This window comes from Mizuhopecten yessoensis, unplaced genomic scaffold (genome assembly GCF_002113885.1).
Source record: "Mizuhopecten yessoensis strain PY_sf001 unplaced genomic scaffold, ASM211388v2 scaffold1063, whole genome shotgun sequence".
NCBI lineage: Eukaryota > Metazoa > Mollusca > Bivalvia > Pectinida > Pectinidae > Mizuhopecten > Mizuhopecten yessoensis.
The window spans coordinates 273435-293785 of NW_018403859.1; the positions used below are offsets into that span (position 1 = coordinate 273435).

General features: G+C 34.6%; 1 protein-coding gene across 1 annotated transcript in view; it reads right to left on the minus strand.

Annotated features, from left to right (window-relative positions):
* LOC110456921 overlaps positions 1 to 19096 on the minus strand; it is a 37165-nt gene extending 18069 nt beyond the window's left edge. The window contains exons 1-8 of the mRNA XM_021507989.1: positions 19024 to 19096; positions 10248 to 10304; positions 8079 to 8164; positions 7089 to 7181; positions 6643 to 6741; positions 5679 to 5969; positions 3175 to 3310; positions 628 to 835 (exon numbers count right to left, since the gene is read on the minus strand). Coding sequence (XP_021363664.1) covers positions 628 to 835; positions 3175 to 3310; positions 5679 to 5969; positions 6643 to 6741; positions 7089 to 7181; positions 8079 to 8164; positions 10248 to 10304; positions 19024 to 19082 — 1029 coding nt within the window. The 5' untranslated portion in view covers positions 19083 to 19096. The remainder of the gene's footprint in view (positions 1 to 627; positions 836 to 3174; positions 3311 to 5678; positions 5970 to 6642; positions 6742 to 7088; positions 7182 to 8078; positions 8165 to 10247; positions 10305 to 19023) is intronic.
* Positions 19097 to 20351: the final 1255 nt, after the last annotated feature.

The following is a 20351-nucleotide window of genomic DNA, read 5'->3' on the forward strand; positions in this document are numbered from 1 at the left end:
ACAAATCGTCATGAAGTGGTCGTGTTAACAATTGTCAAATAATGTATATGTAGAAAGCTGCAGAATATCGTGGATGTAACTCAATGATTACCAAGAACAAAATACTAGCTAAAACTGAATATGGGGATTCAGTTATTCGTGTGAATAGATACAAGGTATGACTTTAAATATGCTTTATCTCCGAAATTCATGGTTTTATGTTCAAAACTGCAGATAACTAAATAATGATTGAAAAGACATTAAAAAAAATATATGCAAGTATTGCATGAAGCCTGCAAGGACTTCTTGCTATGTGTGGATGTCGTTCATACCGGGATGATTGTAATAAAAATATCCGTTCAGAAACATGAATTCAGATATTAACATTCTAAATATATAGTTGTTATGGATGTAAGTATGAGTATTTACTAATACTTATGTAATTACAGTTATGGTATCGTCATGCAGAATCCTGAAGGTGAATGCAACTGCATTGAAAGCCTTATGCATGCATTTTCTTCTGGCAGTGTACATATAGCGATTTGCGATGGCAATGTAAATATACAAGAACAAATCAATGCTTACACCTTAGTACGGCCAGCAGCACTGTGACGTTACATGTTTTACTGTTAACGACAGGTCGCTTACCTTTGAGATGTCATTACTAATTAGAAGCGGCTGTCGGGAACATGTTTTCGTTTCCATACAGTGGTCAGGTGGGTGGTGGTCGAACATGAACTGCATCTGTTTTGTTGCCGTTTGACTTTCATAAATGTCGGTTTGGTAATGTGATAATGTATCTAGCGACCGGATATCTCGGAATCCCCCACTCTGTGTTGATACCGTAGCCACCATACTGTAACACATTCGTCTCATTTATAACAATTATAACAGACAAGAGCTGTTGGAGAACAGCAGAGCTCGCCTATTTGTGATATATTTTAAGTAATTAAATATCAAGTTATATGCAGTAAACTTTTATGTGCTAGATTGCTTAACTGCGTTATTTTGAGCATCAGTTTATGTAGATATATTTACATTTGCCCCCGCGCCGTCCCATTACAACAGTGTTAGAGGGCCAGTGTGATTATATAGGCTATAATTACAACTGCTCGACTATAATTACAACTGCCTGCGTCAGGTGTAGGAATATGTAAACAAACAAAATGACCGCCTGAAATGTATTTTGGGGCAGGGCAAATGGTTTTTGTAGGAATATGTCTTAAAAAAGAAAAATATGTAAATATACAAAATACTTGGGTGTCTGGATGTAATTATTGTTGATATACTTACAAGTGGCCTCTGGCAAATCTACCATAAAACCCTTAAGAGGCCACTTGTAATTATATCAACAATAATTACATCCAAACAACCAGTTATTGTTAAAATGAAATGTAGGTAATAATAACAAATATGGGCCACAGTTTCAGTGTCATGTTTTGATGTTTTATCTAATATTACAATTTATTACTACAATTAAAGAGCGCTAAAATTAATATGGTATAAATTAAACCTTTAAAAGTTGCACGCTATCAAAAAATTGAAGAAAGTCCAATCTGGCACCTAAACTATTGAAAATTGGAGTTTTTTCGATCATGACATTTTTTAAAGCCACGTATGTCTTTAGAAACTGTAGTAAATAGATGCAGCACCGGGAGACAATCAACAATAGTATTTTGAAAGTAAAAAACGGAGCTAGACATGTACCTGTACCTGATCAGACATGGATTTGAAGCATGGACCTCCGACCACCATTAGACTGCCATAACTAATAGCGGTACCTGTACCTGTACCTGGACCACCGATCACAATAAACCCGCCATAACAAATAGCAGTACCTGTACCTAATCAGACATGGACCTCAAATCACAATAAAGCCGCCGTAACTAATAGCGGTACCTGTACCTGATCAGAAATGGATTCGAACTCTGGAACACCGATCACAATAAGACATCCGTAAATAATAGCGGTACCTGTACCTGATCAGCCATGGATTCGTACCCTGGACCACCGATCACAATAAGACCGCCATAACTAATAGCAGTACGTGTACCTGATCAGACATGGATTCGTACCCTGGACCACCGATAACAATAAGACCGCCATAACTAATAGCAGTACGTGTACCTGATCAGACATGGATTCGAACTCATGACCACCGATCACAATAAGGCCGCCGTAACTTATTACAGTACTTGTACCTGTTCAGTCATGGATTCGAACAAATGACCTCTGATCACAATAAGACCGCCGTAACTAATTACGGTACTTGTACCTGTTCAGTCATGGATTCGAACTCATGACCACCGATCACAATAAGGCCGCCGTAACTAATAGCGGTACATGTACCTGCTCAGCTGTAGATCCCTGGCTCAATGCCACTTCAATTATATTCGAAACGAACTTAAAGGAAGGATATTGTATTTATAAAAAACATGAGTGGAATTCTTTAGTGATTTTCCTGCAAAAGGACAGCGATTCTTAAAGATACAACTGACATGAATTAGACGTTACAGCAAGGATACAGATCGATTACGACGTTTTTCGGTCAATTAGACGTTACAGCAAGGAGACATATCGATTATGACGTTATCGGGTCAATTAGACGTTACAGCAAGGAGACATATCGATTATGACGTTATCGGGTCAATTGGTTTACATCTGCTAGTGCAGAAATGAAGTTTTTATTCTCGTTACATTTCAATATTATACAATTTCGCATATGTATGCAAAATAATTATTCTAACTGCGACACTTAGATTATTAAATACAAAAGGGGGGGGCGGATATATACATCTTTGGAAACGCTATATGAAAATGTCATTGTTGAATCTATGAGAATGAGTTACAATAAACCTGATGCAGAAATTTTCAGTCGCTTTCCCTTTCAGCAATATATCGCCGTCATATAAAGCTTAATATTACAAATTAGTTGTTCTCTACGATATTTGTTAATTGAACTATCTCTTGTATGGTTCAGCAGGTAATGAGATATTAATTATATTATGATTGTTTATGGAGATATTATCAAATATCACCTTTAAGCATATCTATAGCGATTTTAAAAAACCAGAAGCTCTTTAAAATACAAATACAATTAGGCAGGGTGCGGTGAGTATTTGTCAAACACACTATATCATTGAGTGATCTCTTTTGGACAACAAGAAATTAATGTACCAACACAAACATACTTACATATCTCCATTTTCTAACAACCAATCAAAATCAGTATCAGTTATGTTGCATTTAAAGACACCTTCTTGTGGTTTAGCTGTATTGGGGTTGTGTGGACAGGTGTAGTTTTTCTGTTGTCTATATGACGTAGAGGATCCTTCATAATGAAAATGAAAAATATCAGAAAAATAATTTAAAATGATATCAAGATACATACTTCTAGTAATTATGTCACACTCGATATGCTCATTGAAGTATGATCTTATCTCAATCCAAATACAATTTTGGTTGTTGAATGGCTTTGGTAATGGATACTGAATATCCTGTTCCATATACGGACATATAACTGAGGCTTTACGGATTCTGTACGATAGATACATAGATCGTGCCAGCTGTTGAATATGACAACACGTGTCGTATTGATTGTTGAATATGATCGTGCTTGTCGTATTAGTTGTTAAATATGACCAAATGTGTTGTATCTATTGTTGAATATGACGATGCGTGTCGCATTGGTTGTTGATTACGATCATTCGTTTAGCATTGATTGTTTAATTTGACCACACGTGTTGTATTGATTGTTAAATGTAACCATGCGTGTCGTATTGGTTGTTGAATATGATCATCAGTGTCATATTGTTTGTTGAATATGACAACATGTGTCGTTTTGATTTTTGAATATGACAACAAGTGTCGTATGTATTGTTGAATTTGACCACACGTGTCGTATTGATTGTTGATTATAACCATGCGTGTCGTATTGGTTGTTTAATATGGCCATGCATGTCGAATTGGTTGTTGAATATGATCGTACGTGTCGTATTGATTGTTGAATATGAACACATTTGTTGTATTGATTGTTGAATATGACCACTCGTGTTTTATTGATTTTTGAATATGATCATGCGTGTCGTAATGATTGTTGACTATAACCACAAGCGTTATATTGATTGTTGAATATGAACACACGTAATCGTATTGATCATTCAATATGATAACACGTGTCGTATTGATTATTGAATTTGACCACACGTGTCGTATTGATTGTTGATTATGACCCAACGTGTCGTACTGATTGTTGAACATGACAACACGTGTCATACTGATTGTTGAATATAACAACACGTGTCGTATTGATTGTTGAATATGACAACACGTGTCGTATTGATTGTTGAATATGACAACACGTGTCGTATTGATTGTTTATTATGACAACACGTGTCGTATTGATTGTTGAATATGACAACACGTGTCGTATTGATTGTTGAATATGACAACACGTGTCGTATTTATTGTTGATTTTGACCACACGTGTCGTATTGATTATTGAATTGACCCCTTGTGTCGGTTTGATTGTTGAATATGACCATGCCTGTCGTATCGGATTTTTAATTGGTTTTTTGATTATAATCATACATGTCGTACTGATTGCTGAATATGACCAAACGTGTTGAATTGATTTTGAATATGACCGCACGTGTTGTATTAATTGTTGAATGTGACCACACCTGTCGTATTGATCATTCAATATGATAACACGTGTCGTATTGATTATTGAATTTGACCACACGTGTCGTATTGATTGTTGAATTCGACCACACGTGTCGTATTGATCATTGAATATAACAACACGTGTCGTATTGATTGTTGAATATGACCATATGTGTCATATTTGAATTGTTTGTTGAATATGATACTACGAGTCGTACTGATTGTTGAATATTACCACACATGTCGTACTAATTGTTGAATATCACCACACGTATTATATTGATTGTTGAATATGACCAAACGTATCATATTGATTACTGAACATGATCATGCGTTTCGTATTGATTACTGAATATGATCATGCGTTTCGTATTGGTTGTTGAATATGATCATTAGCGTCGAATTATTTGTTGAATTTGACCACACGAGTCGTATCGATTGTAGAATATTACCATACGTGTTGTATAAATTGTTGATTATCACCACACGTGTTGTATACATTGTTGATTATGACCACACGTGTTGTATACATTGTTGATTATCACCACACGTGTTGTATACATTGTTGAGTATGACCACACGTGTTGTATACATTGTTGAGTATGACCACACGTATCATATTGTTTGTTGAGTATGAATATACGTGTCGTATTGATTGTTGAATATGACCATGCATGTCGTATTGATTATTGAATATGACCATGCATGTCGTATTGGTTGTTGAATATGACCATGCATGTCGTATTGATTGTTGAATATGACCATGCGTGTCGTATTGGTTGTTTAATGTGTCATCTTAGTATGTGTCTTTTATGAAATACAAAACATTGTCTGAAATTTGTTACTTAATATAACCGCTAATGGTAAGGTGATTGATCAATGCTTCCCTATGTGGGCGAGGCTGTTGAAGCTGATGCCTGGTATCGTATTAATGTTAGTGAAGTGTTCGTCGCTGAGTAAGACTCTTTATGACAAGACGTCCATGCCGAAGGTAATACCAAGCATTGCTGTGATAATGATGCCGATATACATACCTTGTTGCTGAATTTTTGTAAGTGTCAAACGAGCTCGCCCGTCCACTATCCCAAAGCCGTAGTTTTCAATGTAATTGCCATTCTCCTCCAGCAAGGGATAGTTGTACATTGATTCGAAGTAGATGTTGATGATATTGAAATCATGCTTCATCAACCAAATTCTATCTGTATAACCAGTGTTTGGTGCTGTGGAATCGGACAGGAATCTGGCGAACACTTTACCGCTCGTTCTTTCCTGATTGACGAGGTATGTGCTGGTGCGAAGGAGATATGGTGTTTGAGAAGCTTGCACTCCAATAAAATGAAACAAATGATTAGATATGCATGTCTTAACATGAACGTCGCTTTATTTAAACAAGAAAGATTTAAAAATAAAACTTCATATATATTTTCATGATAATGCATTAACGATATCCATTAGAAAATGACACAAAAAGAGGTTCCCTAACGAATGAGTGTTGGTAGTCATGTTTATGTAATTCGAGTTCGTTATTTGTCTATTTGCATAAAGACTCGAAGTTTACCGAGTGTCTTTTACAACTTTAAAATCAACTAACAAGAGTTTCTACCGTGACGTTCATATCATATCCAGATAATCGTAAGTGTCCCTGGGAATTGTATTATTTCTGTTGAGATCGAGTAAACCATTGCAATAAATGTTGACGTCATGATTTATTATAACGACGCAAAACATTTGTACGTGATGTCACAACTCAAAGATTGACCAATCAGTGACCTCCAGGCTGTTACCCACCAAAAATGTTTATCAGCTCTTGGCAGGATTATCCAATTAGTTGGCGGTAAGGAAACATAGTAGTTATGTAGGAAATACAATAACTAGCATTGCCTAGAAATCTATATGTCGGATGGTTAGTTGACGTTTTATTTCAGTGTATAATTATATTTATCAATAGCATACTTATTATCGAGCTGAGTCCTAATAATTCCTAATTATAATACTTACATGTTAGGCAAGTGGTGCCTGTGAAACCAGACTGACATCTACAGTTGTGAGGATACGTGCAATGCCCGGGGAAGCAAGGTTTCAGGTGAGAACATAAAACTGCAAATAAACCAAGCGATCGAAAAGCTCTTTGTTCCTTAAATATTGTCATGGATACTTGTGTATTGCATAACAATAAGAAAGCATTGTTCGTTGTTTGTATCTTTAGACAGTTGTTTAATACGTACGTTTTCTGTTATAGTAAGGGATTTGTAAGTGCTATGTCCGATAAAGAAAGTTTAATTTTGATGAACAATGATGGTAATGAGTCCAAAACATATTACTCACCGAGTTATGTTGGCATTCGTAAAGATTAATTGCACAAGGGTTACACAAGAAATTAGTTAATAAACTCACTCAAGAAACAACTAATGCCATAGTTAAAACATTCTAGTAATGACAATTACCTGTTTGACAGGTGCTTCCTGTATGAGCGTTGTCGCATTGACACCTATTAGGTGACACACAGGTACCACCAATACAAGGAGGATTGCAAATAGCTGAAACACACAAAAACTGTTAACATGATATTATTTACCAGAAGTCGGTAAATGGGTTAGTTTCTTGCATTTATAGAAATTATCGTGGAATAAAGTATTTAATTATAAGGATACATATCATACTCTGTGATCATTGTATGGATGATATGGAGAAGGTTCCTACGATGCATTGTATCCGATCTGATACAGTTTGGTAAACCGGATTTTATCTTATGAAAGTTTACTATAATAATAACCGGTGTAGATTATTTTTTTATCGCCTTAAATAAAGTTAAAATATTATTTTGAAAAACGCTCTCCTCTTCGATAATAATGGCACATAATAGCTATTAGAGAAATAAAGATAAAATGTTGATTATCAATTAGTCGAGTTTGAATTTCATTTGATGTGTTGTTGATTTGATTTTATCAGCATTTAGCCAAACAGAAACCTCCACCATAAGTGGAAAGCACATCCGGGCTGCATCGATATTAAACTGGAACTAAGCATATTGTTTCGGCTAAAAAGAAAGTCACTGTGTATGGGGTACAATAGGAACTGACATAAAATTAGTAAGCATTAAACGGTTGCAGGAGATAACTATGTATCATTATTTACCTACCATCTCCTAAGTAGAGGGCACAGAAGAAATATATCCCACTGAGAGCGCAGTATTAGAAATACGTAGTACAATTGATTAATACCAGAGGTCAAAGATAGGTATCTCGATATATTTTCGCCATACAAATATATCTTTAAAATGATACACTAGGACAGTCTTCCCTCAGTTATATATTTCTCATTTAAAGGCATTGTTTCTGGATAATAACAATCTGTATTTTCTAAAGTCTTGTGAAGAATATACATATTATACATGTATTGATAAATATAGAAATGGAATAAAAACTTATGCTTACGAGTTCTACAAGATGGCCCGTTGTACCCAGTACAACAGCGTGAACCTGTTGAATAGTAAACCCTTCTTACATTTTTTCTTCCCCACCTGTAACAAAAATGGGCCAAACGATTCAATGGTCAATTCCGCAAAGACAGTGATACCTTAACCTATTTTTTGAAATATTTTTCTCTTTTCGGAATGAGATTTATCAGTTTTGTGTAAATATTATATATTAAGTTCGTTTTAAGTGATAGTAGAATAGGAAATGTTTGAACCTCACCACTAATATGTTACAGAACCTGTCAACAGTTATATCATGACTGATAACTTTTCTTTCCTCGGTAGTAGGATTCCAACATATCTTGATGGACTTAGCATGATAAACTACTCCAGAACTGTTCCCAACATCTACATTTTATATATAGAGCTATGACACTTCAGTGATGGTCATGATACAAAACTTCACCGTGTTTTAGAACACGTCAAGTGAACCTTTGATTTGAAGATGGTATCCAAATTGTATTGACGACCTAAAACCCTTTGTCTATGTGTATTGACGATGTGGTACAGTCTGATCTTTTGATTTGACGAGGTGGTTAAATGAACCCCTGTGTATTAACAACCTGTTACGTTTTGTCCAATTTAACGAACGATGTACAAGGTAATGCGCATTGTTGACGATGTGGTATATTTTGTTCCTGTGTTTTGATATTGCAGTATATTTTATCCATATGTTTTGACGACGTGGTATATTTTGTTCCTGTGTTTTTATATTGCAGTATATTTTATCCATATGTTTTGACGATGTGGCATATTTCGTCCCTGTGTATTGGTTATGTGGTATATTTTGTCCCTGTGTATTGATATGGCGGGATATTTTATCCATATGTTTTGACGATGTGGTATATTTAGTGCCTGTATATTGATATTGCGGTAGAGTTTATCCATATGTTTTGACGATGTGGCATATTTCGTCCCTGTGTATTGGTTATGTGGTATATTTTGTCCCTGTGTATTGGTTATGTGGTATATTTTGTCCCTGTGTATTGGTTATGTGGTATATTTTGTCCCTGTGTATTGGTTATGTGGTATATTTTGTCCCTGTGTATTGGTTATGTGGTATATTTTGTCCCTGTGTATTGATATGGCGGGATATTTTATCCATATGTTTTGACGACGTGGTATATTTTGTTCCTGTGTTTTTATATTGCAGTATATTTTATCCATATGTTTTGACGATGTGGTATATTTCGTCCCTGTGTATTGGTTATGTGGTATATTTTGTCCCTGTGTATTGATATGGCGGTATATTTTATCCATATGTTTTGACGATGTGGTATATTTTGTTCCTGTGTTTTGATATTGCGGTATATTTTATCCATATGTTTTGACGATGTGGTATATTTAGTGCCTGTATATTGATATTGCGGTAGAGTTTATCCATATGTTTTGACGATGTGGTATTTTTTTTTGTTCCTGTGTTTTGATATTGCGGTATATTTTATCCATATGTTTTGACGATGTGGTATATTTCGTCCCTGTGTATTGGATATGTGGTATATTTTGTCCCTGTGTATTGATATGGCGGTATATTTTATCCATATGTTTTGACGATGTGGTATATTTCGTCCCTGTGTACTGACGATGTGGTAATGTTTCTCCCTGTATATTCGTATAATTGTAGAGGTTGTCCCTGTTTATTGATATTATTATAGATTTTGTCCCTTTAAATAGACGATGTGGTATATTTTGTTCCTGTGTTTTAACGATGTGGTATATTTTGTTCATGTGTTCTGACGATGTGGTAAATTTTGTCCCTATGTATTGGCGATGTTGTAGATTTTGGCTCTGTTTAATGACCATACCGTACATTTTGTCCTTATTACTTTTTTTTTCTTTCTTTTTTTCTGTTACCTGACGACGTGATATGTTTTGTCCTTGTGCGTTTCGCAGGTAGTACATTTCCCATGTGTATTGACAATATGATACATTTTGTCACGTGTACTGACGACAAAGTGCATTTTGTCTTTTATTACCGAATACGTATATTTTGTCCTCATGAATCTAACGTATGGTAAATTTTATCCCAGAGTTTAACGATAGGTGTAGTTTGTCCTTGATTGCAGACCTACTACTTCATTTTTTCTTATAAAATACATTATTGTATATATGGAATTATACTACACACCATCCTACTTTTGTGGTTCCCCATCTGTAAAGTGTCTTCTGGAAATAACACGTGTTCCTGATAAAGATAATAAATAAACATCAACACACGATAAAACGGTAGTTACACAGACAAAATCATACCTTATCAGTCCTGAACATCAAAGTTCATTAACAAAAGATTATCCAGCATATATCAATAATAAGCAACCTAATAAATGGCAGTGTGCCTCAATATTCAATAAAGGAAACACATTTTTACATAGACAATATAGATGTAAACATATACACTTGATCAAGGTAAGTGAAGTCATCTAAACTCTTAGTTAATTGCTAGACTACTAGGAAAGTAGTAAAATAATTGATCCTATCAGCCGCATGTTTGACATCTATAAACAGGGCAATATTATATAATAATAGGGCAAAGGTATATAATAATAGGCCAAGGGTATATAATAACAGGGCAGAAATATAAAATAACAGGGCAATGGTTCATAATAATAGAGCAAGTGTATATAATAACAGGGTAAGAATATATATTAACTGGGAAAGGATATATTATAACAGGACAAAGGTACATAATAGCAAGGCATGCATATATAACAACAGGGCAAGGATAAATAATACCAGGACATGGCTATTTCAAAACAGGGCAAAGCTATATAATAACAGGGCAAGGATATATAATACTAAAGCATATATATATCAAAACAGGGCAAAGGTATATAATAACAGGGCAGAAATATATTATAACAGGACAAAGGTTCATAATAACAGAACAAGTCTATATAATAACAGGGCAAGGATATATAATAACAGGGCAAGGATATATAATACCCGGGTATGGATATATCAAAACAGGGCAATGGTTCATAATAACAGAACAAGTGTATATAATAACAGCCTTCGGCTCAGGGTACATAAGGTCCTGACAGCGAACATGAGGCCATGTACCCTGCCAAAGACCTGTATAACGAATTTGTCATACTGCAAAGCCATTGAAAACAGATACTGTGTAGGGCGGTAGTACGAGAAAACAGAAAAAGCTATTTTTTAAATTATAATAAGTCAACAATATGGTTTTGAAACAACATTAAATAACAACTCAGTTCCTTAACAACTCGTAACGATTGATTTTTGAAAAACCGTTTCGCCATATTGTTGATTGTTGACATTAGCAGACGAACATTCTCCGGTGTGTTCAATTCGAATCTTCGAGTTATCTCCCTTACAACGGGCACGCGTGCTCTTATGTACCCCGGCAAGGATCCTAACATAGCTTCAGGTACCTTGGCAATTCGACCAATCCCCGTGCGACATTTTTCTGTATTATAATAGGGCAAGGATATATAATAACACGCCCTGTGTATGTAATAACAGGGAAAGTGCATATAATAATAGGACAAGGGTATAATATAACAGGGCAATTGTTCATAACAGCAGGGCAAGGATATATAATTACAGGGCAATGCTATATAATAACAGGGCAATGCTATGTAACAACAGGGCAATGCTATATAATAACAGGGCAAAGATATATAATACTATATGGAAGGAATGTATGAAAATAGAGCAAGGATATATAATTATAGGGCAGAAATATGGCAATGATAAATTATAACAGGGCAAGTGTATATAATAGCAAGGCACGGGTATATAATAACAGGGCTCGGATATATGATAACAGGGCAAAGGTATATAATAACAGGTTAAGCCTACATAATAACATTGCAGAGGTATATTATAACAGGGCAGGGGTATTTAATAATGGGACAAGGATATATAATAACAGATCTAAGATATATCATAACAGGGCAAGGATATATAATAACAGAGCAAGGGTATATAATATCAGGGCAAGGATATTTAATAACAGGGCAAGGATATATAATAACAGGGAAGGGGTTTATAATAACAGGGTGAGGATAAACAATAACAGAGCAATGGTATAAAATAACTCGGCAAGGATATATAATAACAGGGCAAGGGTAAAAATATCAGGGCAGGGATATATAATAACAGGGCAAGGGTAAAAATATCAGGGCAGGGATATATAATAACAGGGCATGGATAAATAATAACAGGGCAAGGTTATTTAATAACTGGGCAAGGATACAAAACAGCAGGACAAGTCTACATAATAACAGGGCAAGTGTATATAAAAACAGGACACAGATATATGATAACAGGACAATGGTTTATATTAACAGAGCACGGATATATGAAAACAGGGCAAGGATATATAATATTATATGGCATGAATATATGACAATAGGGCAAGGATATATAATTACAGGGCAGAAATATATAATAACAGGGCAAGGATATATAATAACATGGAAAGAATATATTATATCAGGGCAAGGATATATAATAACAGGTCAAGAATATATAATAACAGGGCAAGGGTAAAAAATAACAGGGCAATGGTACTTAATAACAGGACAATGATTTATAATAACAGGGCACGGATATATGATAACAGGACAAGGGTATAAAATAACAGGGCAAGGCTACATGATAACATTGCAGAGTTATATTATAACAGGGCAAGTGTATATAATAGCAAGGCACGGATATATGATAACAGGACAATGATTTATAATAACAGGGAACGGATATATGATAAAAGGACAATGATTTCTAATAACAGGGCACGGATATATGATAACAGGACAAGGGTATATAATAACAGGCCATAGGTATAAAATAACAGGGTAAGGCTACATAATAACATTGCAGAGGTATATTATAACAGGGCAAGTGTATATAATAGCAAAGCAAGGATATATAATAACAGGTCAAGAATATATAATAACAGGGCAAGAATATATAATAACATGGCAAGAATATATTATAATAGGGCAGGGATATATAATACCAGGGCAATGGTATATAATAACTTTATAACAGGGCAAGTGTATATAATAGCAAAGCGAGGATATATAATAACAGGTCAAGAATATATAATAACAGGGCAAGGGTATATAATAACAGGATTAGGATATATATCATAACAGGGTGAGACTATATAAAAACATTGAAGAGTTAAATCATAACAGGGCAGGGGTATTTAATAATGGGACAAGGATATATAATAACAGGGCAAGGGTATATAATAACAGGCCATAGGTATAAAATAACAGGGTAAGGCTACATAATAACAATGCAGAGGTATATTATAACAGGGCAAGTGTCTATAATAGCAAAGCAAGGATATATAATAAGAGGGCACGAATATATGATAACAGGGCAAGGGTATATAATAACAGGTTTAGGATATATATCATAACAGGGTGAGACTATATAAAAACATTGAAGAGTTAAATCATAACAGGGCAGGGGTATTTAATAATGGGACAAGGATATATAATAACAGGTCAAAGATATATAATAACAAGGAAAGGCAATATGATAACAGGGCAAGGATATATAATGCCAGGGCAATGGTATATAATAACAGGGCATTGGTATATTATAACAGGGCAAGAATATATAATAACATGGCAAGAATATATTATAATAGGGCAGGGATATATAATAACACGCCCTGGGTATATAATTAGGTTAGGTTATTAATAACAGGACACGGATATATAATAACAGGAAAATGATTTATAATAACAGGAACAGGACACGGATATATGATAACAGGACAAGGGTATTTAATAACAGGCTAAGGCTACATAATAACATTGCAGAGGTATAGTATAACAGGGCAAGTGTATATAATAGCAAGGAACGGATTTATGATAACATGACAATGATTTCTAATAACAGGGAACGGATATATGATAACAGGACAATGATTTAAAATGACAGGGCACGGATATATGATAACAGGCCATGGGTATAAAATAACAGGGTAAGGCTACATAATAGCATTGCAGAGGTATATTATAACAGGGCAAGTGTATATAATAGCAAGGCATGGATATATGATTGCAGGGCAAGGGTATACAATGACAGGTTAAGGATATATAATAACAGGGTAAGGCTACATAATCACATTGCTAAGGTATATTATAACAGGGCAGGGGTAATTAATAATGGGACAAGGATATATAATAACAGGTCAAAGATATATAATAACAAGGAAAGGCAATATGATAACAGGGCAGGGATATATAATACCAGGGCAATGGTATATAATAACAGGGCATGGGTATATTATAATAGGGCAAGTATATATAATAACACGCTCGGATATATAATAACAGGGAAAGTGCATAAAATTAGAGGACGAGGGTATATTACAACAGGGCAATGGTTCATAATAACAGGGCAAGGATATGCAATTACTGGGCAGAAATATATAATAACAAATAACATGGCAAAGGTATATAATAACAGGGCAAGAATATATAATAACAGGGCAATGCTATATAATAACAGAACAAAGGGACAAAATAACAAGGCATGGATATATAATAACAGGGCAAGGATATATAATACTATATGGAAGGAATATATGAAAATATGGCAAGGATATATAATTTTAGGCCAGAAATATATAATAACAGGGCAATGATATATTATAACAGGGCAAGTGTATATAATAGCAAGACACGGATATATGATAATAGGACAATGATTTCTAATAACAGGGCACGGATATATGATAACAGGACAATGATTTCTAATAACAGGGCACGGATATATGCAACAGGAGAAGGGTATATAATAACAGGCCATGGGTATAAAATAACAGGGTAAGGCTACATAATAACAGGGAAGGGGTATATAATAACAAGGCAAGGATATACAATAACAGAGCAATGGTATATAATAACTGGGCACGGATATATGATAACAGGACAATGCTATATAATAACAGAACAAAGGGACAAAATAACAGGGCATGGATATATAATAACAGGGCAATGATATAAAATAACAGGGCAAGGGTATATAATATTAGGGCGTGGATATATAATAACAGGACAAGGATAAAAAATGACAGGGCAAGTGTATATAATATCAGGGGAAGGATATATAATAACAGGGAAAGTGTACGTAATATTAGAGCAATGATATACAAGTACAGGGCAAGGATATATAATAGCAGAACAAGGATATATAGTAACAGGGCAAGGGTTATAATAACTGGGCAAGGAAATAAAAAAACAGGACAAAACCATATAATGTCAGGGCAATGATATAAAATAAAGGGCAAGGGTACATAATATTAGGGCATGGATATAAAATAACAGGACAAGGATATAAAATGACAGGGCAAGTGTATATAATATCAGGGGAATGATACATAATATCAGGGAAAGTGTTTGTAATATGAGGGCAAGGATATATAATAACAGGGCAAGGATATACAATAACAGGGAATTGTATATAATAACTGGGCAGGGATATTTAGTAACAGGGCATGGATATATAAAAATAGGGCAAGGGTATATTATAAGAGGGCAAGATTATATAATAATAAGGCTAGGATATATAATAATAGAATAAGGTATATAATATCAGGCCATGGGTATATGATAACAGGGAAAGTGTATATAATATAGGGGTAAGGATATATAATAACATGACACGGATATATAATAGCAGGGCCAAGGATATATAATGGAAGGGCAAAAATATATAATAGCAGGGCAAGGATATATAATAACAGTGCAAGGATATATAATAGCAGGCAAGGGTATATAATAACTGGGCAAGGATATAAAACAACAGGACAAAGCTATATAATAACTGGGCAAGTGCATATAAAAACAGGGTTATGATATATAATACCAGGGCAATTGTATATCAGGGGAAGGATATATTATATCAGGGCAAAGATAAACAATAAAAGGGGAAGACTTTATAATAACCGGACAAAGTTACATAATAACAGGGCATGAAATATAATAACAAGGCAATGATATATTATACCTGGCCACGGATATATAAAAATAACCCAAGGATATATAATCAGGGCAAAACTGTATAATAACAAGGCAATGGTTCATAATAACAGAGCAAATGTATATAATAGCAGGGCAAGGGTATATAATAACAGAACAAGGGTATATAATAGCAGAACAAGGGTATATAATAACAGGGCAAAGGTATATAATAACAGAACAAGGGTATATAATAGCAGGGCTAGGGTATATATAAACAGGGCAGAAACATATAATAACAGGGTAATAGTATATTATAACAGGCCAAGTGTATATATAATAAAACATGGATATAAAATAACAGGGCAAGGGTATTTAATAACATGACAAGGAAATATAATAACAATGCAAAGGTTTATAATAACAGGGTAAGGATATATAAAAACAGGTCAAAAACAAATAATAACAAGGCAATGGTTCATAATAACAGAGCAATTTTATATCATGACAGGGCAAAAGTATATAATATCAGGGATAGGATATATATAATATCAGGGAAATTATATATAATATAAGGGCAAGAATATATAATAATAGGGTAAGGATATATATTGACAGGGCAAGGATATGTAATATCAGGGCAATGATATATAATAACAGGACATGGGTATATTATAACAGAGCAACATTTTATAATAACTGGGCAGGAATATATATTAACAGGACAAGCATATATAATAATAGGGCAAGGATATATAATAGCTCGCCATGGGTATATAATAACAGGGAAAAGTGTATATAATATAAGGGCAAGGATCTATAATAACAGGGCAAGGATATATCATGACAGGGCAATGGCATATAATAACAGAACAAGGCTATACAATAACGAACAAAGGGAAATAATAACAGGGCATCGATATATAATAACAGGGCAAGGATATATAACACTATGACATGAATATAAATAAATAGGGTCAGGATAGATAATTAGAGGGCAGAAATATATTATAACAAGACAATGGTTCATAATAACAGAGCAATTGTATATAATAACAGGGCAAGGATATATAATAACAGGGCAAGGGTATATTATAACTCGGCAAGGATATAAAACAACAGGACAAGGATATATAATAGCAGGGCAAGGATATATTATAACAGGGCAAGGATATATAATAACAGGGCAAGGATATATAATAGCAGGGCAAGGATATATAGTATCAGGGCAATGGTATATATTAACAAGTCAATGCTCGCAAAGTACACTGATCTTTACCAAAATGTATTTGACATTTAATATGAGCATGGTATAGCTTAACATATCAATTAAATATTTATACATGTTTATAAATGGAACATACCTGGTTATCTCCCCTATACCATTTACTTATTAATTGTTTCATTTCTGGGGGGTTTCAAGTCATCATAAGAAGCATACTTATGTAGGTCTAGCCTGCTGTTCGATTATATTGTTTACTCAATAAAATATGATGAAATTGAAAACACCTCTGACTGATCATCTGATTTGTGTAGATGTTTATATAATAATAATAATAATATACAGCATTTATATAGCGCCCTATATAATTTGTAAAATTACTCTAAGGCGCTTTACAACATATGGATAATAGTAATGGTTATAATTGTGAAAACAAACAACAAAGGCTTGCAATCACTTGCATACATTTAACAAGCAATGTGCACATAATTGAACAAATAAAAGGGTGGTATTTATATGAGGTCTTCACAAAGATTCTAAAATGCAGACGTGAAGAGGTGAGTTTTTATGTCCCTCTTGAACTTGGCCAGGGAATTTGACTTCCTAATAGCAGATGGTAAGCTATTCCACAACGTAGCCGAAACCCTCCCAAAGCATCTGTTTCCGTAGGTCACAGTACGAGATTTTGGGACACACAACAAAGATTCTGACTCCGACCCCAGTGATCTTGACGGCTGATACAGGGTAACAAGTTCCTGTAGGTACTGAGGAGCTGTTCCATTCAGTGCCTTGTATGTGTATACCAGAATTTTGTACTGCGACCTGTATCGTACAGGTAACCAGTGCAACGAATAAAGCGCAGGTGTGATGTGCTCTCTCTTTCGAGTACGAGTAACTAGCCGTGCTGCAGTGTTATGAACCCTCTGCAGACGACTAGTGAAAGTGAATTGCGTGAAAGTCAATCGGTAACATAAACATGTAAACAATAAATAACAATCTTAACAGACCGACCTGTCTCCCACAAGTTCGGCACTGTACGAATATCAATTTCCTTTATAAAACGGAAATTGATAGCTGTATACAGTTAACAGTTGTATATAGTTTTGTTTTTTAAGATCAAATCGAGTTTTACAAACAAAATAGAAATACATGCAAATGTAAAGATAGAAAAAGAGTAAATACTTTAAATGTCAGAAAGGCAATCAGCTCGACTTTGGAAATTGTTATCAAAAGAGAAAAAAAAATTACCTTCAAATCCGTAAGGACGAAATCTTTTACGTTATAACGACACTTGTACACTTTCTGATAGTTAATGTCATTGCGTCGTTTGACGTATTTTTTTTATTTTTTTCATAAGCTCCTGCATGTATTCACAGAAATCTGTCGCTAAATCAATGTTTGATTTTCTGTGAAAAAATGTCTAAACAACTTAAGTAGTAGCAAGAAGCGGCAAAAAATATACTTTAAAAAATAAGCAATGCACCCATATCGAATTAACTCAAAATAGTACATGTTAATTTTAATTCAGCATCATGGATTATTCGTTTCACATAAAATCACCACATCCATTGCTTTGACGAAACCTGTTTTAGGGTCTCCTGCTACTTACACTGATTTGAATAAAACATAAATTGTTTACTAAGATATTAAAAATAAATCTGTTCCAATTATCTAAATGATAAGTATTATGATTTTTAATAAAGAACAATAAAAAACATGACGATACTTACCCGTAGCAAATACTAATGCTGAATCCAGTTATAGCCAGGATAATAAGTGTAATCTCCATGGTCGGCTATAGACCCCGCAGTAACTCGAATACCACCGCACGCCACTTATATACCTGAATACGAATCTCATATCTTCCTGGTCTGTTAATATTCAATGTAGTAATTTGCATGAACGTAAATACTTCCTCGTTGATAAGTACTAACAATATCAAAATATATAACAGCACTTGTGTTAGCAATCATGACTTTGGCAAGTTTTTAAAATAAATTTTATATGTATATGTCGAATTGTCATTATGGAATTTAATTATGAATACTACAGTATCAAACAATTATACCCTCTCTGCATAAATTCTATTATTCATTACTTTAACATATTAAGTATTTTTGTTTTATAAATTGGCATTTTTAAAAACAAGACGAGACAGACATTAAAGTGTTAGATTTAGGACAAGTGGTACAATGTGTCAGATAGCGGCCTTTCGAGCCCTTTATCTAGTTTTTGTTTAGTTTAAACGAAAAAAACTTACCTCTGGCAGGTGGTCATTAGTGTAACTGTCCCTATTTAGTTCAACCAGCTATCGGTCAACAGCTCGCAGCGGCAAAAAATGTCCGAACCGTTCGGGGAACTAGAGGTAAATCCTTTGTAATCCTAGCTTCTTCTACCATAGGGATGAAGTAATTTCATCCCAATTCAGTCTGTAACTTCCTTTGGCCAAGGGCACTAAATTTTACATAAACGGTGTATGTGCCTCCCCCCTGGTGGAAGAGGGACGGGCCCAATATGGGAAATAGAGGTAAAACCTTTGAAATCCTTCTTCTACCTCATAGATTTATGGACTTCGTCCCAATTTAGTCTGGAGCATCCTTGGACAAAGGGGACTCAATCTTGTTAAAATGGTGGGGTTGGACCCCCTGGACGGAGACGGGCGGGGCCCAATAGAGGCAATGGTGGTAAAACCTTTAAAACCCTGCTTCTACCGTAGGGATAATAGGGGGTTTATCCAAATTTGGTCCGGAGCATCCTTGGGCAAAAAGGACTTGATCTTGTATAAACGGTTGGTGTGGCCCCTTTGGGCGCTGAGGGTGGGGCCCAAAAGGGAAACTGAGGTTGAAATCTTTAAAATCCTTCTCATGTACCATTTGAGGGATTTTATCCGAATTTGGCCTGAAATATCCTTGTGCAAAGGGGTCTTAATTTTGTATAAATGATAGGTGTGGCTCCTTTGGGTGAAGAGTTGCGGGGCTCAAAAAGGGAATTTGAGGTTTAATTCTTTAAAATACTTCTTCTGTACCATTGGATGGATTGTTTGTAATAAGAATAATTT